This window comes from Lichenostomus cassidix, chromosome 5 (genome assembly GCF_008360975.1).
Source record: "Lichenostomus cassidix isolate B80296 chromosome 5, HeHo_3.0, whole genome shotgun sequence".
Lineage (NCBI taxonomy): Eukaryota > Metazoa > Chordata > Aves > Passeriformes > Meliphagidae > Lichenostomus > Lichenostomus cassidix.
The window spans coordinates 29,230,904-29,256,387 of NC_139486.1; the positions used below are offsets into that span (position 1 = coordinate 29,230,904).

Here is a 25,484-nt window from a genome sequence, read left to right on the forward strand (position 1 = left end):
TTGCAAATGGCATAGAATGCATGCATCTAAATTGGTAGCAATGTGATGAATGTGGAAATACCTTAGTTTGTCTCAAAAAATCAATGTATGAGACTTTAGCAAAAGCCAGCATAGAACAGCTTGCACTGGGATTTGCCTGTAAATTAGCTGCAAGAATGAAGTACAAATTTAAAAGCCACACTCACACTTAACAGCAAGGCTGAGCAAACTTAAGCATTCACTGCAGGACTTTCCCTCTTGCTACACAGAAGTGCATATATATATGAATGAAAAAAAACATTTTCTCGTGCTTGTACACCAGGAGGCTTTGGCAGAGGGCATTTGTATTTGTAACACAAAAGGAACCTGCCACAGTCACACAATATAAGCCATCAGTTCTAGTTGTTATTTTTCATGTATTTATAAAGCACTCTCTATGAAGTACTTTTAACATACCAAGCCACAGGTGGATGGCACCACAGTGGTCTATGCAGGCTGCAAGCTACTGCTTCACACCAGAGGCATCTTTCTAGATACAGGAAAAAGAAAAAAGTCCAAGTCTTCCTGCCTGCCTCTTTATCCATTCACACAGAGCTTGCTACAGAATCCTTTAAAATGAAAATCACTTCAATTATTCAGTGCATGATTTTAAGGCACCAAAAGAAAGGTAGTTTTTCATTCATGTTGCATTTTCATAATGGAAAACTCAAGGAACATTAAAGATTCAGAGGTCTAAAGAGCAAAGAAACTGAGTATGAAATATTTTTAGATGTACAAAATTATACACCCTCACAGTGAAAAAGGCCAACATCCCCTTGTGCTACATCAGGAATTTGTCCAGCAGGTCAAGGGACGTAGGGCCCTCCTTTCTGCTCAGCACTGTTCAGGCTAAATCACAGAATGGTTTTGGCTGAAAGGAACCTTTAAAGTGGTCCACACCCCCTGCAATGAGCAGGGCATTCAACCAGATCAGGTTTCTCAGAGCCCTGTCTAACCTGACCTTGAAAATTTCCAGGGATGAGGCATCTACCACTTCGCTGTGCAACCTGTTCCAGCGTTTCACCACCTTCATCATAAAATATTTCTTTCTTACATCTAGTATGCATCTACTATCTTTTAGTTTACAAACTTTACCCCTTCTACTACAACTATTAGAAAGTTTGTCCTCTTCTTTCTTATAAGTCCCCTTATTGAAAGGGTGCAGTCAGATTTCCCTGGAGCCTTCTCTTCTCCAGGCTAAACAACTCCAACTCTCTCAGGCTTTCCTCATAGAGGAGGTGCTCCATTCCTCTGATCATCTTCACATCCCTCCTCTGGACTCACTCCAACAGATCCTTCTTGTGTTGCAGACCCCAGAGCTGGATGCAGCACTGCAAGTGAAGACCTACCAGAGCAAAGTAGAGGGGAAGAAGCATCTCCTGTGATCTGCTGGTCATCCTGCTTTTGATGCAGATCAGGATGCAGCTGGATTTCTGGGCTCTGAGTGCACACAGTTGGCTCATGTCAAGCTTGTCATCCACCAGTACCTCCAAGTGCTTCCCAGCAGGGCTGCTCTTGATCTGGCACACTCCAATGCCCAATAAGATGCTGAGCCAGTGACCCTCCCAGAAGCTAACAGCTTCCTCTGATTTTCACATTTTGACTGGTTACTCCTTTTCTTACAATTCACTGTTACACTAAGTAACATTTAATTTCGCATTGCTCCCTTAACCCAGAAGGCACAATCTGTAAACTTCCTGTTAGAAGACTGAAATTATAAACCAATGTTTTATTACATACTCAAGCAAAGTAGCAGGTTTCTGATTTTCAGTTTAAGAGTTGTCTGGAGGGGAAAGTTATCACCAGCTGACATGCTCTAGCTTCCTAAAGGGAAAGCCTAAACTTTGCCACCGAAAAAGCCTAACTACATGCATCTAAAATAAATATGTCTCAGTACTGACAGCACATTCAGACAAAATCTTAGGTAAGAGTCAAGGAGCAAATCCCTTACCTTGAAATTGTTTTCTTTTGGTTTTCTTCTCATTATTATATTAAATGTCTCATAAACATCTTCTGCTCCATTTTGGATTGTATTGGTCATGTCTTGCTGATACTGGTTTGGGTCCAGAAATACTCTGTATGTTCTGCAATCACCTTTAAGTCTTGGTTTGGGTTCAGGTCCTGCCCATAACCAAACAGCAAGATTAGAATTTGAATCAGTGCTAAAAGCAAATTATCATTCAAATAAGCCATCCATAATTGTTCCACAAATGAAATTTAGACATATTCATAGGATGAAACTAATTTCTGCATAGTATTAGAAACACCTTCATTGCATTATTCCAATAGTTTTTGAGTAGAATCTATTTTATTCCTTAACACACCGGATTTATTTAATTAATGTAGCTACATCAGATTTTACCAGAGGAAACTAGTTAACCTTTCTCACGCTGCTTATGGAATTGGCTTGTTTTTTTCCAAGTATGTAACTAATTCAGTAAGCTTTCCTTAAAATAGAGGAAAATATCAATTAGGCTGTTAAAAATAAAAAATATATGGAGAAAAAAAAAAAGATAAATCTTTTGAACAAGTGTTGGTGTATCATACCTTCTTCAATAACACGCCCTTTCTCATCCAACATGCCCTGAATTTCACAGCCTCTGACATACACCAGGCCAGTCTGCTCAACAAAAGGCTGTCGTCGGTCAAACTTGGTGCCGTAAGGCTGCATGGGACGCACCGTGATCAGAAAGCAGACATCGTGCTTACGCAGACCTGCTCCCCAAAAAGAACAGTCAGTGATTTGACTGAATGGCATTTGCCTTATCAATTCCTTAACATATATATAATAGAATGCACTAAAATTTCTTTTAAATAAAACCCCACCTGTGTAATTTGTTTTGTTTCAAAATATGCCTTGAACTTAGAGAATACCAAACCATAGGCTATTGTGATGTAACAGACATAAAAAGTAGAAATCAAATGCTTTTTTAGTAAGAACAAACATTTATTTCAAGATTATTCTTCTCCCAATAATCTTAGTCCAGTTACACAACCTAGCTATTTTCAATCATCTCTAAAGAAGTGTGTCATTAATCTTATTCTCATTGCCTTCTTCTCCAATTCACTTTTTTTGTTGTTGTTTTTTTTAAATTGAGGTGCAGTGTGTAAAACTGGGCACAAAATTCGACCATGTCATTTTAGTTATCTGTTTAATAGGGTAAAATGTCATTTAACCAAGTTACTTGCTTACTGTGTTACATTCCAGTTTATAAATCCCAATATGACTTGAGGTTTTTTTCTTTTTCCCTCACCACTAACACAATATTGGGGAGTCACATTTGTGAGCAGCTATGGCCTCTGATGTTTCCATTCTGCAGAGGTACTGCCTGAAAAGTGCCCCAACATGCACTTGTAAGGTGACTTTTTCTTGCTTAATAATCACCCCTGTTGAACTACATCCTACTTTTAAAATGCTGCTTCTCTAGTTCACTAACATAATTCTGAGCACAGAACCTTTTCCCCAGTATACCTCCAGATTCTCAGAGATCTAAGAAACCTTTAAAATTCAGAAAACATAATGTATTTTTCATGAGACAAATAATTGCTCATTATGCAGCAGATATTACTCAACAGAAGGCAGTTTCATCAAGATCCAGTTATGTCAGGCAATGGTTCATGAATTCTTCATCTCAGTTTTAATTAAGTTAAAACATTTTTGTTTTTAAACCATAGAGGCTGTTTTAGCACTTAAAAAGCTAGGTGCACCACTACATAGACACCTTCAGTATAGTGAATTCTCTGCTATCCTCCTAGATTTTCTACTTTAACAGAAATCTACAGTCCCAAACTTGTATCTGCTCATTTATCACACAGTCCAGCTTTAGCATGTGTGCTACGTGACCTGTACACACTATGCAGCTCCAGCACATTTATCAGGTTTCTCTAACAAAAGAGAAAGGAGTGACATTTACTGATAATACAAGTACAAGTGCATGCTTCTATGTCACTTGCCAACACGGTCAACTAAAGTTCAAATCCCCAAGCAAAAGAAGTGTCGCCTGTGGATACTTATAAGAAACATTATTTGGTACAGTCAGCACTTCGTAACATTCAAACATGCCAAAAACTACTAAAATGCACTGGTTTGAATTAAGTAAAAATCTGTCCTGTCCACTTGTGTATGACACAGATACCACATTCCCCATACTTTTCAATATGATATTTTTAGAATTCACATTATTTAAAATGCAAAGTTAACTTTCCACAGTCCCTGTAAAGGACAGAATTTTACAGTTGGTCCCTGAATGACATCAGTCTGACATAATAAACATTCCATTCCCAATGAACATCTAAGTACTTTAATAATTTCAATCTTCATTTTAGAAAACTATAAACTTCTTAAACTTGGAATATGAGTAACTGACTTCTAAACAGAGTATTAGGACTGGCAAATCTGTATCTTGGATTCAAACCCCCTTTTCTTACAAATAAGATTACATCAAAATGTATTTTAATGAGCACCTATTTTGAGCACTTTATTTCAAAGAATGTTAAGTACCTTCCCATTCATCTTTGATGTTATCTCGGACATTCAAATTAATTGTAACATCTGCTCTTACTCGCATGGGCCAGTTTTCACCAATGTTGGGCTTGGCCACCTCCACCACTGTGAAAGAAACAATGGGTTGTGCCATCCTAGCCCATCCACCAAAGACCACACCGCCATATTCTGATAACCTAAGAAAGAAACCCCAAAGTTTTGTTAGTCATTATCTGATAACACATTCAATTCTTTTTAAATTATGAAACTATTTACCACACAGTAAGTTTTAAGACAAAAGTAGAATTCTTACCTTTATGTGCTACTAAATTAGATTCACATAATCCTGCATTTTAGAATCAAAGCATAATATGAACTGACTTATATTTCAAAAAACAAAGGCAACTTATGCTAGCATTGTAAAAAAAAACCTCAGAGACAGAAGAAAAAGGAAAGATAACAAAAAGCAACTACTGAGTAAAGAAGATATCACACAAAATAAACCTTTAAATCTAAAGAGAATTAAAATGTGGCAGATGGCAAATTCAAGAATACTCAGCAACACCTCTCACAAACCAGAGGAGTTGACGGTAAGTCTCCATATTTTGTAACATCAGCCAAGGCTTAGTGCTCATGGAAAACTAAGTCAACCATTTAAACACTACAAAGGTTGATTGTTAGCATTCAACACACTGCCTTTGACACACCTACAGGGTGTTTGTAACATCCACAAACCCTCAAAATGACACCCATTGGGATAGCAACACCTTAGGGAAGGACTAAGTACAAAATACAGTATCTATCTGTTCTATTTGTTAGTATGTATTTAGTATCCACACACTATCAATTATTACTTCTTAAATACACTTTGATTAGATCTGAACAGACTGGTTTGGACCAGTTAATAAATATTACCATGGTTTCATCCTACTGACACTATCTTCGATGTCCTGTCTGATCTCATAGGTAGACTCCAAGCGGAAAAGATTGAAGTTCCTCAGCAGGTAGTCGTGGAGAGTCAGAAACTGTAGATTCAACTTGGGAAGAGCAAGACAGCCTAAGGGTTTAAGGGTAGAAGGGCATTTGATGGACAAACAAAAAGAAGATGAATTAATATACTGTTTCTATGAATTAATACATACATACATGCTTTACTGTAAAAGTGCCACAGCTGTTATCCTTGGAGATTCTAAAAACTCTTTTATCAATATGCACCTCTAAAACCCATGTATTTTTCAGGTTCTCTCTAAATGAACCTGCACAAGATTGAAGTAATTTTCATCCTTCTAGCAGTAATGCGCTGAACTATATTAAATCTATCCATGTATTCAGACTATAACAAAATTAATTTTATGAAAATCAAATGCAGGGCAAAATAATGGTCTCTGGAAATGCAACAATTAAGTTAGCACTAAATAATGATGAAAAAGACTCATAAACTAATAAAACCCATGCAATATCCAACCATTCCCCAATTCCCCTGCATTATATTTATTAGAAGCCACAAAAAACATTAATGTAGAAAAAAGACTTTTAGTCAAGAAATCAAACTTTAATACACAACTCTGAAGCTCCTGTTACTGGTTTGTTTTTTAAATGAGAATTAATAACATAGGAAGACCTTACTACACAAGGAGTCTTAGAACTCCTAGACAGGTCCTAAAGCTTCCATCATTTTAGGACAGTCTTAGATGCAAACATCCCATAATTAAAATTAATTGCTGTAAGTTACTCATTTAACATTACTGGACTACTATTCCAGTTTGACACCTATGTTTAAGACCTGAGAAAGCATCTTGCTTTTGGAACTTTGCAATATTATTGCTGAAATCTTTCTCTGGTATGGGTACTACATATGGACTTCCAAATGCACTGAGATACAAGTGTAGTGAAGAAAGGAGGCAGAACACAGTAATTTCTATTCTGGAAAGCCTGATGGTGATAAAATACTTTAACACATTTCCCAACACCAAGTAACAAACCCTTGTCCTGTAAACCTAGTTATATGCACAAAGGGAAGGCTGTGAAGCAGCACCTCTTTAAGGCTGCACAGTATTTGTCAGACAAATATTCTTGCTCCCTCATTTTCTAAAAGAAAATAGAAACAATACTCCTATTCTTCCTGGGTTAAATTACTCTCACATAAGTTTTAGACCAAAGTAATCAGGCAACTTTTAAAAAACAAGAAGACCCCTAAAGACCACGAAACCAATACTGTCTTCTTTGAAACCAGGACAGGAGAATACATGGAGATTGAAAAAAGAAGTATAAACTAAACTAAGAAAATCAAAATAGAAAAAAATACTTGTAACAGTCTGACAGCAACAGAAATACTTCACAACAGCACCATCAATACCATAATTGCAAAGGAGTGCACCACAGGAGGAAATGTTTCCACTAGCAACCAGCGTTACTCGATAAAATTACATTTCATCATTAACAACACTTCTTTAATGCATCATTAAAAAGCCACAAAACAGGTGTGATGAGCTGCTTTCTCCTCCTACCCCCACCATAACACATATATTGCATTAATATATTTGGCTAATCAAACATAAACACACAGCACACAAAAGTCAGCCTCCCAACATGGTCTGAATGACAGTAAAGCTGCCCTGACCTGCATTTAAGAACCTGAATGTTTCAGAGCATTAGAACAACCTACATGCTGTTCACTGAAACAAAAAAGAAAATTTTAAAAAAGACCTGGCTTATATATTGACTTCCTAGAAATTACAGCAATCTCCCTGGTTTAGGGCTTTTTTACATTGTTTTGGTTTGGGATTTTTTTGTAGAAAGGGGTGCAGTCTCTTTTTTGTTGCCTTTCTTTTTGAAGATTAAACATCATCAGCCAGCCTCTACTTCAGAAGAATCTGAATCAGCTTTTAACTAGTTGCATCATACAAAATAAAAGTACTTTTTCTCTTCTTGGGCAGATCTCTAGATGGGATTTTTATCATATCTGTTTAGAAAAAGATCCTTTGCTGCCTATAACTCTGCCTATCTAAAGGGGTCAACTCTTTCTTCTCATTAATACTTGTTTCCCAGAGAATTTATCCAGAAAGACTAATTTATGCTAAACAGATGAACTTAAAGCCTATACCTATGCAAACCAAACCCTCTAAATCAAAACTACATGAACAAGGGTATAGAATACTCACTGCTAAAACTTGAAACAAATTTCATACTAGACTTTGAAGATATACATTGTTACTTGAAATTTCCACATTCCAAGTTAAAATTTTCCCATTTCTAATAAAATTTCGCATAATATACATTAAAACAACAGTTTTTAAAAGTAGCTAGACAAAAATACCTGTGCTCTTTATTGCAAAACTTAAAATTACATGATGCCTGTTTGCAATAGCAGCAGTTTGCTTCCTTGATCATGAGCACACTAAGTTCTCTATTTAGTCACTTCCTCCCATTATCACTCTTTCCACCCCCACACCTTTTTAGAAAGGCTTTCTTGAACATACTTGAGTGCAAAGCACAGACAACAGCTTTTCTGTTGCTGTTTCCAACCTTTTTCACCTTACCTGTGCCTCAGCTGTACAGCACATCTGTTATCCAGCAGCATATAAATTGTGTAAAAATAGATTTTTAGATTTTTCTATACATCCACTATATATTTGCTGAATAACTTGAGATGAACAATTTCATCTCAAGAGTTCTGATTCATAACTGAAAAAAACCCCTGATCTTACTCTAAAATACTGCACGATGCCAAAGTACTGTGTGTTAACTTCCTTGGACAGAATAAAGATAATGCATCAGAATTCCTTTTTTTACTGCAGCATTTACTGTTCTATTCAGCATTTACTTAACTACAAATGGTACCTTCTCCAGAGTAATATTCTGTTGGTACAATATTTTCATCCCAAATAATCTTCTCTGTTGGATAGAGAGGCATCTGGTTGAGTTGCTGAATTTGAGATATTCGTCGCTCATGACGGGAAACCTAAAGAAAGGAGGCATTTCAAACTTCTCTATATCAAAAAGGAGCAATAAAGTTATTTTTGAAACATACACATTAATACATAAAACTACTGGTGGTCACTTGCATTTTCTCCCTCAATATTTTTAAAAACAAATATTTAAATATGACTAAATGCACACAGTGACACCAGAAGATGAAAAAACATGTAGTCCAACTATTGGTTGTAGTACTAGAGTCAAACAATCATTTGGCTATTGAGCAGAACAAAAATGGCACAACAGAACTGAAAATATTCAGTCAAGGCTTAGCAGTGAATTAGGTTCAAATAAAACTTATTTTGTTTTCCATTAAACATATGGTCAATACCTAAATAATACTGCTCATTCAGTTACAGTTAGTCTTAATTCCCTCTTTGGGACACAAAAGAATCTACCCAACACTATAATATGTTATCTGAACAAGTATCTCTCCATGGCGTCCATAGGCATTGTATCACTACCCTCTAAACCTTAGAAAACTACATGAACAATTTTTTAAGAATTCAACAACCACAAAACATGCATATGAAAGAAATTTTAAAAACCAGCTATGCTATTCTAATATTGATATCAGATTAGAAGCCTACAGTAATATTGGTATACTTTAATTATCAAAAAAACCATGATGTGAATCAAACAATATTTCAAAATGGTTTGAAATAGGTACTGAATAGTAGGTACTGAACATCCAGATCTATTTTAGCAGATTTTTTTGTTTTTAAATGGGACAAAAACATTACTAAATTAAGAGCAAAAGCTTTTCCAGAAGAACTCAAAATCATTGCTAAGACTCTCCTTACTGACCTTTACAATTACACCAAACAAACACACATTAGTTTCTCATGGAAACTATATTTCTGAATAGGCTTTTTAAAATACTTAATTTACATGGTTTCAAACCCCATCCTAATATGCCATCTACTGCTATAACACTGCTGTAGTTCAGAGGTGGTTCAGCAAAACATCCTAAACGACTACTTTACTGCAGTGTAGCTGCGGGATGTAGCTATGCCTTGAGTTTTCAACAGAGAGAGAGTAGGTGCAGCATTAACCATGTTTTTACCAGTAATTCCAGCAGAAACTCCTTTTCGTGGCTCGTGTCCTCCCCCTCGGCCAGGGGCGGCAGCAGGCACAGGTACGACGCCACCTGGTGGAGAACGTTGGAGCTGCACAGCGAAAGGAAAAAAAAGCCTCTTTCACACTGAACCCAGGGAGAGACAGCACTTACTGCAGCTTCTTTTTCCTTAAAGAAAATCCCAACTGTCTACTTTGACCAGACACCAAAAGTCACGAGTCAGTCTTTTAAGTGAAGTTTGTGTATAAGCTATAAAGTGAACCTCTCACCTGCAATAAACATGCCAAGGGATGAATATTTTTCATTGTTTCAAGATGGGCACCTGACACAGAACCGACCAACAAAGCTACACATTGCCTTTGTCAAAATACACACTGCGATCCTTTCACTCACAGCATTTACAGTACAATTAATTCAGTGGCATCCTTTCATGATTTCTGTTGTAGTTCTTCTACAGAACAGACTAAAAAACAATAAACTAAACACGTTAGGGGTTAACTACTGTAAGTTAACAATTGCTACAGCTACTTTAAGCAGCTAGCTTATTTTCCAGAAAATTAGAACTTTCTCACATTTATTAGAATAAAAGAAAAATTATGTTTCACTACCAGTGGACCCAAACTCTCCCTGTCTCCCTATTTTAGGGTATGTAAAGGCACCATGACAAGTGAGAAGGAACTGATAAGTCACGTCATGTCATGCACCTCTCATGCACACGAGAGGTCAGGAAAAAAAAATGCTGGAAATTTGTTAAATTAAATCATACTGAGAACAAAGAATTTCAATTTCAATTTGACAACTTACCTAAGGGGTCCAAATAACTTCACCAGTGCTTCACGAGTATCTACTGCAGCTACATTTGACAGTGCAAAGTCATATAACTCCGGGAAATGTGCAAATGCTGCTCTCTACAAAAGATCCATGTATGAAAACTGGATGTAAGCACACTATTGGAACAATTTAATAACGGCTTAAATATTTAGACAAAAGCATGGGTTCTTACAATTCATAACACACACCACTCTATGCACCCTATCAGGACAGAAATACAAGCCAGATTAAATCTCCATTTTTCTTAACACCATTTATTTGTTACTCCTGGACTTCTGACACAGTATCTTTCTTACACACCTATCAGCATTTGTTGTCATTACAATAAAATGTAAGGGAGCACATATGTAACTTTGAAGGCAAGTAAGAAAAGCAAGGAACAAGTTCAACTTAACCATGCCTCCTTGAATTGTTTGGTTAAAACAGATGGGAACACTTCTGAAAAGTGTATGTCAATTCATTTTGTCTCTTTCGTTCAAGAGACCACTGTTGGCACATGTGCACGCTGATCTTGAGGAAATGCTGCCACCTACTGCATCATCACAGGCTCCTACAGCATTCTGCCTTCCCTTCTCAACAGACGTAACATGAACAGCTCATTTTGGTAACTTCAGGACCAAAATGCTGATGTTTTGCTGGAGCATATTATTTAGTCATAGTCACACCCACCACACTGAAGCATGACACGTCTTCAATATGGTACAGCCAGTCAAGGTAAAACTATTCCTGTAACTCAATCAGGAAAATAAGAGGTTTGATTTGGGAAATAACCTTATGCCTATTCCAGATGCAAATTAGACTAGAACAGCAAAACCAAATCCTCTCCCATAAGCACTTCATCTGCTTACCTGTAGAGAAGTAATTCTGTCATAGTGAATTGTGGTCATCTCATTCTCTGTCAAAGCATTTCCAGTCTGATCATTGATTTCAAAGCCAGTGTAGAATTTGAGCATATCTAAAAGCTGAAACATCATCAATACAAAATTAGTGGACTAACAATAAGAGATGCCCTACTACAAACAAAACCACAACATTAAAGGCCAAATGCACAAACAAGAACTCCTCAAAGTTCTAGAAGAAATGGACTAAGGAGTGGTATCTAAATTTTATACTTGGCTGATGCACAAAATAGTTTTTGTTAGGTATCTGATCGACAAGCCATTGAAATTACAGTACGGCTCACAAACCATACGGTTTCTTTATATACCAGGACTTGAAACTGACACTAATCACAGTAAGGTGATCTAGCCAGAGGCTGAGTCACTAAACCCAACTTATGGCTTGCTGCTACCAAAAGGGAGAGGTTTTGTGCCCTTCTGCCCTCTCTGATGGCAACTCCGAAATTCATCCTACCTTTCAATGGGATTATTTAACTTGGAGGAAGAAAATTATTCAGATGTGCTGCTGGCTTTGTGTTCCATACTGACTCTCAGAGAAAATGAACAAGTGCCAGAGATGGGGGACAGCAAGCAGCAGGAAAAGCAGCTGAGATGCAGGAAAAGAGACAGATCTTCAGATCCTGCCATAAAAAAACAATACACTAGCTATGAGTGAGTAGACTGAAGGACAGGTGTGAAAAACAGCTGCACTGTAGAACAGTCTGAAGTCAAAATGAAGAAGAGAAGAATGCAATGGTGACAACTTCTGCTATGTGTGTGGTAAAGCATGCCAGAAGCTGCACAGTATCTAGCTTGTACTTTTAAGAACCTTCCAAAAACAGAAACAGAAATATTACTCTGCTCTTGTGAGACCCTACCTGAAGTACTGTGTACAGCTCTGGGGTCTCCAACACAAAAAAAAAAAGTGGACTTGTTGGAACGAGTCCAGAGAAGTTGACTACAGGGCTGAAACACCTCTTCTGTAACAACAGGCTGAGACTTAGGACTGTTCAGCCTGGAGAAGAGAAGGCTCCAGGGAGACCTTAAAGCAGCCTTTACAGTACCTAAAGGGAGTACAAGAAGGTTGGAGAAGGACTTTTCACAGAACATGTAGTGATAGAAGAACTGGGAACAGCCTTAAACTGAAGGAGGGCAGGTTTAGATCAGATACCAGGACGAAATTTTTTACTGTGAGGGTGGTGAGTTGCTGGAACTGGACTCTGACTAACCTGGTCTAGTTGAAGGCGTCCCTGTCCATGGCAGGGGAATTGGAATTGGATGATTTTTAAGGTCCCTTCCAACCCAAGCCATCCTGTGATTCCATGAAATGTAAGGGCAGTCACACACATAGGTACAGGTAAGAAAGAACTACTGTGTGAAAGATTTAAATAAACATGTAGTTTGCATCCAAAGAAAAGCCCATCTTTAAAAAACAATTATAAAACAAAACAACTGCAGCATTCACAAACGAAGGGAATGAAAAAGTTATTTTCAAGAACTTGGTAACTCACCTGGCAGAAGAGATGACCCTCTTTCTCTCTTTTAGCCAGACTAGACAGGTAACAGTGAACAACAAGATGGGAGTCATCCAACACTGTATTAAACCAGCGCCGTGTGGGAAGTAAAGCCTGTGGTAAATAATCCCAAGTTAATACAAGTAACTCTTCAAAATGTAAGAAATATTAGCTTCTTAGAATTTTCCATTTCAAAAAGGCATATTAAGATAGATTGCTGCACTTATTTGCATGTGTAATGCTCTAACAGAGGTATTAAAGCAGCATTTATGTATGCCAGGAAACTGGGTTTATGCAGGTAAGCTGCTATGAACACAGTCTTTTATGCAACTGGGAGCACGGCACAAACTTGCCATTAGTGGGAATTCATCCTGCCAGTAAAAAAACCAAATTAAATAAAGCATTTATTCTACTACTAAGTGTCTACATAATGACTGCATGCTACAAATGATAAGTCAAACTGCTTCAGCATTGTTTTAAACATCTGTTTTCTAGACTAATTTCATTAATTTTATGATTGTCGTCCTCGAAATTGCCAACTGTTTCTTCCAAATATGATATGGCATCTTCTCCTTTTTGTAAAATACTCAAGCATTTTTCAGATCTTCAATAACAAAACAGAGATCTTTTCTTCTCAATGTGAATAGCTTAAGCTACTGTATGTAGCAACTGTTGAACAGCATATGGTAATACACCACAACAATTTAAGAGATAAAAATTAGTGGCTCTCTACAGACTGAATCTAGAAAGCTGAAAAGCATCAACATGGTGTTTAGAACTAAGATGAAGAAAATAAAAGAATCTGTAGTAGAAATGTTGATTGCTCTGCTCAATAATTAAAAAAACAAACTCAAAACCATAAGAACTCTCCATGGAATCATTACTTTTAAATTACCAAATCACCAGTTTTGATGGCAGTGTAGTCACTGTAATATGAAACAGTAATATTCTGAAAAAGGCTTCAACACAAGTGAAAAGAGCCCATTAACACAGTACATGCTACAAATGCAAAAAGACTCGGATTTACAGTTAATTTCTCATTTGCTTGTTCCAGTCACTTAAACAAGCTTTATACCCTGTCTGAATTCAAGCCTTTCTGTAATACCTACAGAGAATCAATACTAAACATACTGCTTCCAAGCATTTTAAGTCAGACAGACTTTAGTTCACCTTCCAACATATTTTCTCTTATGAGAGTATATCACGTACATAAGACAGCAAGCTCTAATTTAAATTATTCGTTCTACTGCAACTGTAAGGACAGACTACTTAAGTGATTCAATAGAATTAGCCTGTAGAAAATCAACATGAAGCCATTTTAAAGCTCCCTGTGATACTGTTTCAGAAAACTGCGTTTTATTTCAGAATGCCTTCTGAATCTGAAGTTACTCTAAATAAATATCTACTCATGCGAGAAATAGTAAATTAATGTCTTTTACTTTTAATACTGGTACTGTAGTGCTTAAAATGGTCTCACTTCCTTGGCATCTGCTGAAAAATTTCACAAAACCTTGCTCTACCCCTTATTACTCTGTAACAAACTGCAGATCACCAGACCTAGTATTCTTAAATAATGAATTCTAGTCAACAGGAATAGCTTGCATTTCTGAACTACTGCTGCTTTCTGGGATTAAACCCTGTAACACAAAAGATACTTTAAGTGACCTGTTACGCATTGGGAAGAATAATTCTGAATTATTCCTACCAGACTAATGCATCACACATTTTCATCAATTGCCAGTATTAATACCACTACTCCAATTAAATCCCTTCCACTGAACACTTTAGGATTGTAACTTTGTCTAAGAATTCACATGGCTTATCAATATTGCTGGACAGCTACCGATATGGATGCACTGCAACAACCTCCTATTTACAGATGGAAAACCACTATTAAGCAACCACATGTAAAGCTGTGACATAACCACCTCCTATTTGGAATAAGGCTGTAATAATTACTTTATGCACTTAAAACCTAGAACAGTACACCTGGAAACTGGCTGAATCAATTTAATAACTTACCTCAAGGTCTAGCATGAGTTCAATAAACCGCTCACAATAATGAACTTTGTCCATAGAAATAGGACCTAGATTAAAAAAATATTTTTTAATTGATCCACATCACAATATATTTACACCTGAACAATTCTTTAAAAATTAAATAAATCCTACTAAAATAGCAACATTGATCTTGTTAAAAGCTAATTAAAATTCTTCTTTTTCTGAAACAACCTTTTCTTACATCCAAAATTCTTCTGGTTAGCAATGAAAGAATAATAGAACCAGAATTTCAGGTGTGATTTTATGAACTTTGAAAAACCTTGAATGTAACATGTAAAAATGCTCACTTCCATGAGATATCAATAGCCCATTAAATTGGCTAAGAACATTTAATGCCAGGTACTCAAAAATACATTTTTAAAAGCTGCAAACAAGATGTGTGCAAAAGGCCTTGACCATATTCAAAAGTACTCAGTGGTGACAAGGGACCTTTAGAATCCTGCCAAGCCACCCACAGAGTCTCCTTTAATGACCACCTAATTCTTACAGACTCCAAAGAACTTTTAAAGTAAATCTTCCTAAAACAGGTCTAGCGTAATTAGGAAAACAGAGGGGATAGATATTCTTTCTGAAGATGCCACATTACACAAAATTTACCCTTAGAGCTCAGGTAGGAGTTGAAATTTGATAAGAGTGTAACAGCAAAAGCAGAACTCCGGGAAGTGATTTCACCCAAATTGTGCTGTGCTTAGAGCATAATAACCCTTTTCTGTTAAATGGCTAACACCTTCCTGTACAAACACTTTTCCTTTCTAAATCAGGCAAGCAGATAATTTTGCTTGTCACAATGACTTATAACTCAAAAGCAGTCAAATCTTAGAGAATTTCACTTCACTTAGGCTTTTGGTCTTACTGTAAATCAACAGTATGAACAGAGGCTTATGATATGCATTTATACCACCTATTTAACAAGGCATCTAAGTATGTATGAAATCGTTTAAGGCTTTAAGGCTCTACGCACACAATAAAAATATCAGTTCCCAGAAATACTGTTTTTAGTAAGTTCTTACTGAACAGAAGAAGTTTTAAAGCAGCTTTTTGCTGTTTCATTTTTAAAGCATATACAGATTTGAATACTAACTTTGATACGAAATCTACACAGGCAGGCACAAATTTCACCACAAGCCCCACCTGAATAAAGTCTCCAACCTCAGGCTGATATGCTAGGGACTAGTTGGCTCAGCAACAGAAAAGATTCTAGCACAGATTACCAGATAACAAAGTAACATAAGAATCACAGTTACCTGAGACAGGTATTGACTTTAGTACAGAAATGAATTTCTGAATGAGTTGTGAAAGAAATCTTCTCTCTCGATAAGCTCTAAAATTAGACATATGACAAAAGAATTATTACTCCTTAAATGCAGACTAGAAGTATATTGTAGGTATGACTAATACAAAGTTAGCTGTTTCAAAATGTATATAATGGTAGTAGGTTGCTTTGAAACACACCTAAACTGTTTAGATGATAACTTTTCTCTCCGCACTCAGGCAGACAGATTAGCAGTCTACATTTTTAGGCACAGAAACTGATTAACAACTGTGGCAGCACAGAAACCTTTCCCATGGGAATTTTTCTCTTCTTCTTCTATGTTTTATAAATAAAGTTTCAAGTTATTGAAACGGCCTTTTGGATACAGGCGGTCAAACGCCTGGGCCAATCAATCCCGGGGGGTGGATGATTGTTGGCCCAATCCGAAAAGCTTTCTGATTTGTATATAAATCTGTTAATTATTTAATAAAGTTAGTTCTTTTAGCACTCTGAAACGACTCATCTTCTCACTCCACTAACAGCCAAACAGCAACATACAACCAATGCTTCTTACTGTGTCAAAGAGAAGTATGTCTCCACCTACACCCTACCACATTACAACACAAAGCTATTGGAACATTTAATTTTGGTGAGACAGACACAGATTTATTCAAATACCTGCATAAGCTGTATGTCTAAGAGCTAAACATTTGCTAGAGGTCATGAAAAAAAGTGAGTAGCTACCTGAATATTCTTTTATGCTTTTATCTTATAGCTCTAAGATTTGATATCACAAATTCACTGATCAAATAAAATATAAAGTTCTGTATCAGTATTTTGCATAAAGACTACTAAAAAACAAAACAGCTTTCAGGAGACCATATATGATCAATCCTTATTTACCACAGGTTTTCTAAAAACCACTTTTAATTGAAACCATTTATTTTAGCTGAAACACAGTGAATGCATTAAGGAAAAAAGGTTTCTGTAACATACTGTATTCTTGACTCTTCATCCATTTTTGCATCGTTTTTCTTAATTAGATTCCAGAATTTTCTTAGTTTTGGTGTCTTTTTCAGCTCTTGTTCCAGTCGATTCTGAAATGTTAAAATGTTATTCAAGCAACAAGGAGCCTTGTTTCCATTGAGATAAAAATACAGTCAAGTCTTTCTATTAAAAAAGAACATAACAAACTAAAATAAAGAGTTGTCTCTGGCTGTTTTCAGTAAGTATCACTGTAAAATAAAAATGTAATAATGCTAGAGAGAGTCTAGCCATGACTAGATGTCAGCTCCATTGCCTCCCTGTGACTTCATGGCCTTGTCTACAAATTAAAGCTTGAAGAAGCTATAAACAACAAAGCTCAGTTTTATGAAAAATTACATAAAAATTATTACATAGAAATTAGCAACAAACAAGAAAGTATTTAACGAAGCACAAAAAAATATAATTCTATAGCAATGTTATAAATATTAAGAGTTCCTTAGCAGTCTTCCATAAGAATTTACTTTACACGAATTGGATAATGCCTAGAAAATTGCTCTGCCAGTTAACAGTGTTATGCTTACAGGTTGAAGAGCCATCCACATCGGTAAGGAAATGAGCTGCTGCACCTGACCTCTGATCAAATCCACTTCCTGTTAGAAAGTTAAAGAGGAAAATTTTTTTCAAATACTTATGTTTTTTGATATGCCTGTCTTACAAAATACATCAATATACATTACTATCTGACATAAATATTTATATTTTTCTATCAGACTTCATAATTTCCTACCAGGAAAATTTCACAATTTCCTAACAGTAAAACCTTTGTTCTTTTCATGCAGTCTGTCAGTTCTTAATACTTTACAATGGGCCCCATCCATGCAAGTATTTTTAGCACAAAAGATGCTGAGAACTGATATTCCTTCTTTAGTCACTTCTTATTCTTGAACTCAGCTTCCCTACTGTGCTTTCTCGACTTGTATTTAATCTACTCTTTCTCTCCTGAAGCCCTTAATTTATCAAGTTTCTCTCACTTCATCTATGCTCTTCCCATTACCTGACATAAACAATTTTCTCCATGTTGGTTCAAACGTGCTCTCTCCAGCTCTGCCTGTGATCTGGATCCACAAAGTTTTCCTTCTTTCCTGAACTACTGAAAAATTTGCATTAACATTTTAAGTATGTCTTCATAGACAAACACTCCACTCTCACCGTTCTGAGACTTCAAACTTCATCACTCTTCACTTGAAACACTACTGTGACTACCCCATTCTGCCCTTCATAAGAAGGGCAGCTTCTAATAACAGTGTACTTTTACAGGCACATTTTCACCGGCTTCCCTATCGTGTTATATTAGAAATATGCTCTACAAGAAGGATTCTGTAGTCACCATCAAACGATTTAAAATGAAGATGCATTGTACCATGGCCACTACACAAAAATACTAAATAAACTATACACATAAAGTTCAAGATAGTTACTGGCTCCCAAAATCATTCTTAATTCCAAAAATCAAACAATACACTTTCTAATTTGTTTTGTCTGAGAGACAATTTTGTTATTTGCACAGGTCCTGATTTTGAATAATACATCCCATGTGCAATGTAAGTAAGGAAAAAACCTAGAGGCAAGAGAGGTTAGAGAGCACTGCTTCATGTAACAGACAATTGTAAATTATTCTTCTGCTTGCTAATTAAGATCTTTAACTCTGTTTTAACTATAGATTGAGAACACAAATAGGTCCAATGCTTTCTTAAAACTAACTCAGGAGGACTGCAGATAGAAATCGTATCTAAACCTGGTTTCGAAAGTGAAAAAAGTCCCACTCTCTTTCTCAACAGTTAATGGAAATAATTTTTTTCCTATTTCCTAGGCAAACTAAAAAGGGCACAGTAGTAACTAATCTGCTTTTAAATGAAAAGCATCTTTTAAAATATAAATACGTAATTTTTAAAGTACCATTTTTAATACAGAAATTTATATTAAATCTTATCTTTAAATTGTTTAGGTGCCTACCCTCCAATTTCAAGTTTCATCCATGACCTTGTGTCAAAGAAAAGCAAACATGATGAGAGAAAGAGTTAAAACAGGGTAAAAGCCCCCCAGTAGTGTCTTCTGCTTAAATCAGAATTTCGTTTCACCTGCCTTGTAAGAAGACATTGCTCAAACTAAATAGCTATTTACACAGAATAGCATAAACACACTGGAAATATTTTACTTCTAACAGTTGCTTTTAACATACCAAACTATTGAAGCAGTGATCAAGGAAAAGCAGCAGGACTGTCTGTTCATGCAGAGAGTACTCACTCTCATTTTCAACCAGTGATGCTTCCAGTATGCGTTTGAAAAAGAAAGGAAAGTGTTCCGGTCTTTTTTTGAACGTCTAGAAATAGAAGAGGAAGGTAATTTTGAGTCAGGTTGATACAAATAATTTCAATCTTCATTTACATAACATAGCTTAAGTTCTCTAAATGCATTTAACTCTACAAAAGAAGGGATTAGTTTTTCTCATTTTCGTTTATTCTGACCAGGCAGCACAAGCAGAAGAGACTAATGATATCCTCCTGACAAGGGATCCTCCCACTATACCTTCTGCATAGTGTAACAGGTGGTGCACAGGACAAACTGAACAATAAGTATGACTGAAGTGTTGTGGGAATATTCAACTGGTGACTGCACAGAAAGATTGCAAAATGTCCCAGGTAGAAGACAAGTGGTAGGTTTTGGCCAAAACTATGGCAGCTTTAAGTGATCTGCAAAAAGTGAGCAGGTAAAAAAACCACCAGTCCTGGAACTTCCATTCAGCTACCTCAACAGGAAAAATATAAACTAAATAATCACCAAACAGTTCCTTTAAAAGGGCACTCATGTATCACAAAACAAATTTAACTAAGTTGCTTGGAAAGTAACATGCACCTCACATTTTACATCTAGTACATCTGCCAGGAGAAAAACACATACGAGCAAGTTATTAATCCTTCGTGCTTTGTCAGCACTCAAGTAATGGCACCCATATTGAAGTAAGTGTGCTTCCAAAATAATGCCTGCATAGAATGTGTTACTAGGCTCACCTTGTTGAGATGGCCTGCGAGAACTGGACTGTTTGTAGAAATATTAAATAATTTCTAAACCTATTATTGCCAAAAAACAACAAAAAAACCCCACAAAACAACAACCCCAAACAAAAAACCACAACCAAACAGTATAGGCAAAAGAAGAGTAAGACATTATTTTAGTAGAAAGCAAAAAGGGTAGAAAATTATATTCACATGTTTTAAGCAAGACACTATTGCATATGTTAAGACTTACAGTAGTGCCTTTTTATGTATAGAGATATATAAATCCCTTTTCCCCCTTACAATATCAAAGCAAGAACTTCTCTGTAAATACCCAACTTCTGTCAAGCGCCAAAAAAGCAAATGCTGGTGATAATGTTCAGCACATCACAGCAGAACCAAGGCCTTCCCCACCAGAAGGAATCAAGTAATTTTTCATCTGTCCATTCCTTTCTCCAAAAAAGAACACGAGGTTTAAAACACCATATGAGATACTGCAGCTGAGGCACCATTTCCTTCTAACACTACAAGCTTTTCTACCTTCTGTCACCGTAAGTGAGCACACTGTGAAAGCTGCAACTTGCAGATCAAAGTCAATTCTAGCTGTAATTGAAATCAGTTACCTCCCACGCAGGGACATTCTCTCTGAACTTCTCATTCACCATACAGCAGATTGACATTAAAAATGCCTTACTGGACACCTCTGGAGAATAATTCACCCATAGGTAATTTTCAAGGTACTGACTGTGAAGAGACAAAGAGTATTTCATTAGTTGTAGCCACCCACATAATCTGTCACTCATTTAAAAGAGCTGTTATCCACAATATTTTTTTTTGCCTCCTTCTCCTTAAAGCCATCTTCACAGTTTGTGAGTAGTTCCTCAAGTTACCTCTCATCTAGGTCACTGAAGCAAAACTTGTTAGACTCAGTAACTGCTACAAGAGACATTAGTTTTTTATCAGGAAGACAGAAAAGGGGGATGGCAAAGGAAGGAGAGAAAACTGCTTACAGGACAAATGGCAGTAGGTGTGGCTATAGACCAGAAAGGACTACACTTAGAGGCTGATGACAGAATGTTCACAGAAAGGCCAGGAACCTCTAACTCCGTGCTCTTGCTGATACACAAATTCCAAAAGTCCATTGCCATTTGTTAGTGTCAGACTCTTAACCATAATTTACATTGTCTCTTCAGCACTTTTTCTAATTAAGAAGCAGAACATCGAGGGAAGTTTCTCCTACTTTTGTAGTTACTAGTACTAACTTATGTACTTGAGCCTTTTTGATACAAAGAATCTACCTCAAACAAAAACCATCTCATTGTATTTCTTCATAAGATTTGAGAGATAAAAGAGCCAAACAGGGCATTAAATATTGTGTTTTTAAATATGTACATATTGCAAATATTTATTTTACATCATTTTTTACAGTTCTTCCAGGAAAGTCTGAAGTAGCTGTAAACTACTGTTTAAAGACTTCCATTTATTTTCATGAGAAGAAAATGTTAATGATGCTGCTGCAGCACAATTAATTTCTAACCTCATAGTAAGAGACTTAATCCAAATACTTCTCTGATTTCAGTGAGCTCTGATTTAAGACTTAATGACACATTCCAAATTACAGACCCAAGTTTTTCATTTATTTCATTTGTACTCTCTTTCTCCGTGTTCCACTCACACTAGAAATTCAGAATCATAAAACAAGATACTCTGAGATGGTACTTAAGTTTATGGAATTATTTCACCTTTAAATTAAGCTCTCCTCACTTAATTTTCCTCAGTACACAATTCAAGGCCTTATGAAGTATGAATGAGCACACTACATTCAAACTGTCTTACTGCCCTGCATTTGCTTTTCATCTTTACAGGTTCCTATGAAAAAATAACTCCGAATTTCCCTCCCATTAGCTTACCTGAATTCAAGAAGCATTATCTTTCTAATTGCAAACCTATGAAGGAAAAAGTAATCAATTAACACAAGAAAGAAAGCCTCCCACAAACAGCTGCATGGAAATGGTTACATTTTCCCTTATTTCATTATATAAGTAATTATTTCTGTCCTGATATTTCCATGCAATAGCAACCCCATGAATGCAGTAGCAAATGTTGTAACACTGTTGAAGCTAAAGTTCATAGAGGTTCATTAAGCAATTAAATTTAGGTTTAAAAAAAAAATCATGTAGGTCTTTGAGATATGAAGACACCACTTCCAATCGCCTTGAAGATACAAACTGCTAGCAGCCGAAAGTGTCTTCCAGAAAACTGTAATTATATATTTAATCTATTCATAATGGTATTTTTTCTTAGTGACTTTGCTTTGATTCCATATGACAAATTCTTAGATTATTTTCATACAGGAATAATACAAAGAATTCTCTGCAGAGCCCGAACGTGCCTGAAAAGCCCCAGCTACAGTTACAACTCTCTTCTGTATACAGAGCTGTAGAATGCAGTTTATCTTGGATTCTTTGTCTCCCCCATCTAACACTACAATTGACTGAAACTAGATTTTCCCTTCATGAACCTGGTAACAGCAACCAGAACAGAGAAGAAAGCTAGAGGTAGCATATTCCTCAACAGTTTTGTTTTTTTCTTTACATTTCTTAGAGCCAAAAAAAGGGATCAGCCTTTTATAACCATCAGAATAAAACCAACTTAAACCCAACAGACTACCAGGTAAAGGAACTGAATAATATTAAGTCCAAACATCACTTTTAAGATTTACGGGCTTAGGAACTCTCTTGTTATCACATTCAGACTTTGAAACACCATAATGATTAAATGACTTAAATGCACTTGAGCCATTTTCATCTGCTTTCAACATATAGATGATTTTTATAGTATTCTATCAAACATTAGAAACAACTCCAATATGGATAATGTCGTAATGATGGTAAATAAGAAAAAGCAACTGGTGTACTTACTTTGACCTGACAATTTCTTTTGCATACACATCTTCAATGACCTATGGAAAAATATTTTAAGAGAATTTGATATACCCACTAAAATGATTAAAAATGCATTAAGACATCCTACTATGAATTAGTTACTCCCTGCTTACTGCTACTAAAATACTTTTAACAAGTTTTTCCAACAAGAATGAAAGAATCTGCACTATCAGTTGCAGCAAGCACACTTTGACATCACATGACACAGAGATGCAGCTCGGCTCTTTATGTACATCCTAATAATCTACAGTTCTAACAATCACAGACAAATTCTATCACAAATATTACAACAAGACTGAGTAAACTAAGGCTAAACAGGGAGATTTAGGCAAACATCCTCAAGGAATAGAAATTTAACATTTAAGTACCCTGCAGTACACAGAACCAAACATACCACGCCAAATTTTAAACATTCAAGATGCACATATCCACAAGAACGGCAATAAAGTTGTCTGAGCAAAGCACACCAAAGAAGCTTTTATAAAAAAAAACACTTCAGTAACACCTGCATCTTTCACCCTTGTTTGATTTCTAAAAGTAAAACCCCCTAAAATATCTTTTAAGCTCAAAGGAGATGCTCAAAAGGCTTTTGCCCTCATAAATTCTTGGCCAAAATAAACTCAACAAATAGCATACAAAATAACTGCAGTGCTATAGCACATCTTCCTAACAGTGCCTATATTTAACAACTACAAATACATAATAAATTATAGTGTTTTAAGCAACTGTTGACATTCCAAGCAGTCTCCCATACGCTCACATAAAATAAGCAACACTGAACATTGGCACATCAGGAAATGGCTGATCCTCATTCTCTCCCAAAAAAATTCCAGTAGAAGTAATTACCTTTACATCAAAAGACAATGTTTTCTTCACATGTGGAGCCCAGTATTTATTTGCTAACTGCACAAGGAAAAAAAAAAAAAGATTAAATACATGTATTTTCATGTAATGATAGAATATCTCTACAACACATACCAAACCCAAACTTTATTTCACTCGTATCTTGCTTAATTTCAGCTTATGCTAACTACATGCTTTAAAACAGCAATGCTCATCAACCATTTAAGGCTTTTGTGCCTGAACCTTTTTCAACAGAAATGCGATTCTCTGGAAAAAACTCAGATGGATAGACTGCTATAAAACAAATATTTTCTATTCTTATGTCTAACAAATCCATCAGAAACACCATGATCTTTTAGGAATTGCAAATCCCAAATTAATCCCAAGGAGGTGATTATGCCTCCTTGAGGAATCCAGAAAGTAACTAGATGCTATAGATAAAAGTCTAGCATTTAAGGCTCTTTGCTGCAGCCACCACTTCACCAAAACTCCTGAGTGATGATGACAAGAGCTTCCTATGCAACTTCATTCAAACTTCGTTATGCTCTGGAAGCGAAAGGAAAGCAGATTTCCAAGGAAAAAAAAATGACAACCTGTAGAAAATTCGTTAAAACTTTCAGCAACAAGGAACTCACGGCGGCTTTTCTTTCACACGTTAAACATGCCTCACAGCAGCGCACAGTGTGTTGCACTGGTGCGTTTTGTAGTGCAGCTTGGTAAATCTCGCCGGTCTGGAAGCGCAGGGGGAACCACCTCTCGCACACAACAGAAGCGTTACCTCTCTCTTCAACTACCACCAGACAAGACCCTTCCCCACCACCTAAGGCCTACGAAGGCTATTTAAACACCGAGGCACCGCCGGAACGGCCCTTCGAGCCCCGACTCCCCGCGGGCTCGGCAGCCCGGCGGCCCCGCCGGCCCTACCTGTGTCACGTACTCCGCGTTGATCTGCGACACGGTGGGCGCCACGATCTTCTTCGGCGGGGCCGAGGACGCAGCCGCCGTCGCCGCCGCCATGGTGAGGCCGCCGGAGCCGCACACCCGGCATAGGCCGCTGTGCCCCGGCGCTGCCCGCCCGGGCCAGGCCGAGGGAGGGATGTCCGGGCCGGGAGCAGCGGAGCCGGGAGCGCTTCCGGGGCCGGGAGAGCCGGAGCGGCCGCGGGGCGGGCGGGCGGCGGCGGCGCCATCTGCTGCTCCCTCCGCGCCGCTGCAGTTGCAGCTGCAGCTGCCTCCCCTTGCTGCCACTCGCTCCCTCCCCTCACCGCCGCTCCTTCCCCTCACCGCCGCTCCTTCCCGTCACCGCCTCTCCCTCCCTCACCGCCCGTGCAGCCCGCGGGAGTGCAGGAGTCAGTAAATGTGCAAAGGCTGAGGGAAAAAATGAGGTGAGCGATCAACGCACGCGGTTGTAGCCACGCTCAGCCTTCCAACGCTCAGTAAATCCGCTTAGGGGACTCCTTCTGTTTCACGTATCACTTAGGGCACAGGTTTCTGTCCATCTAACGTGGAAAAGACGCACTCTGTAACATCAATTGCCACCGCACCCTGAGCGTGGTGAGTGCTCTGTCC

The 25,484-nt window shown here is 37.2% G+C and overlaps 1 protein-coding gene across 1 annotated transcript in view; it reads right to left on the reverse strand.

The window, feature by feature from the left end:
• The window catches only part of AQR (aquarius intron-binding spliceosomal factor), a 50,145-nt gene extending 25,115 nt beyond the window's left edge, over positions 1 to 25,030 (reverse strand). The window contains exons 1-19 of the mRNA XM_085061998.1: positions 24,843 to 25,030; positions 23,922 to 23,978; positions 23,052 to 23,092; positions 22,041 to 22,076; positions 20,754 to 20,874; positions 19,317 to 19,457; positions 17,659 to 17,727; positions 17,087 to 17,187; positions 16,083 to 16,159; positions 14,800 to 14,864; positions 12,775 to 12,891; positions 11,234 to 11,347; positions 10,359 to 10,462; positions 9,543 to 9,645; positions 8,342 to 8,462; positions 5,417 to 5,558; positions 4,520 to 4,698; positions 2,566 to 2,733; positions 1,970 to 2,139 (exon numbers count right to left, since the gene is read on the reverse strand). Coding sequence (XP_084918124.1) covers positions 1,970 to 2,139; positions 2,566 to 2,733; positions 4,520 to 4,698; positions 5,417 to 5,558; positions 8,342 to 8,462; positions 9,543 to 9,645; positions 10,359 to 10,462; positions 11,234 to 11,347; positions 12,775 to 12,891; positions 14,800 to 14,864; positions 16,083 to 16,159; positions 17,087 to 17,187; positions 17,659 to 17,727; positions 19,317 to 19,457; positions 20,754 to 20,874; positions 22,041 to 22,076; positions 23,052 to 23,092; positions 23,922 to 23,978; positions 24,843 to 24,935 — 2,019 coding nt within the window. The 5' untranslated portion in view covers positions 24,936 to 25,030. The remainder of the gene's footprint in view (positions 1 to 1,969; positions 2,140 to 2,565; positions 2,734 to 4,519; positions 4,699 to 5,416; positions 5,559 to 8,341; positions 8,463 to 9,542; positions 9,646 to 10,358; positions 10,463 to 11,233; positions 11,348 to 12,774; positions 12,892 to 14,799; positions 14,865 to 16,082; positions 16,160 to 17,086; positions 17,188 to 17,658; positions 17,728 to 19,316; positions 19,458 to 20,753; positions 20,875 to 22,040; positions 22,077 to 23,051; positions 23,093 to 23,921; positions 23,979 to 24,842) is intronic.
• Between the last annotated feature and the right edge of the window lie 454 nt (positions 25,031 to 25,484).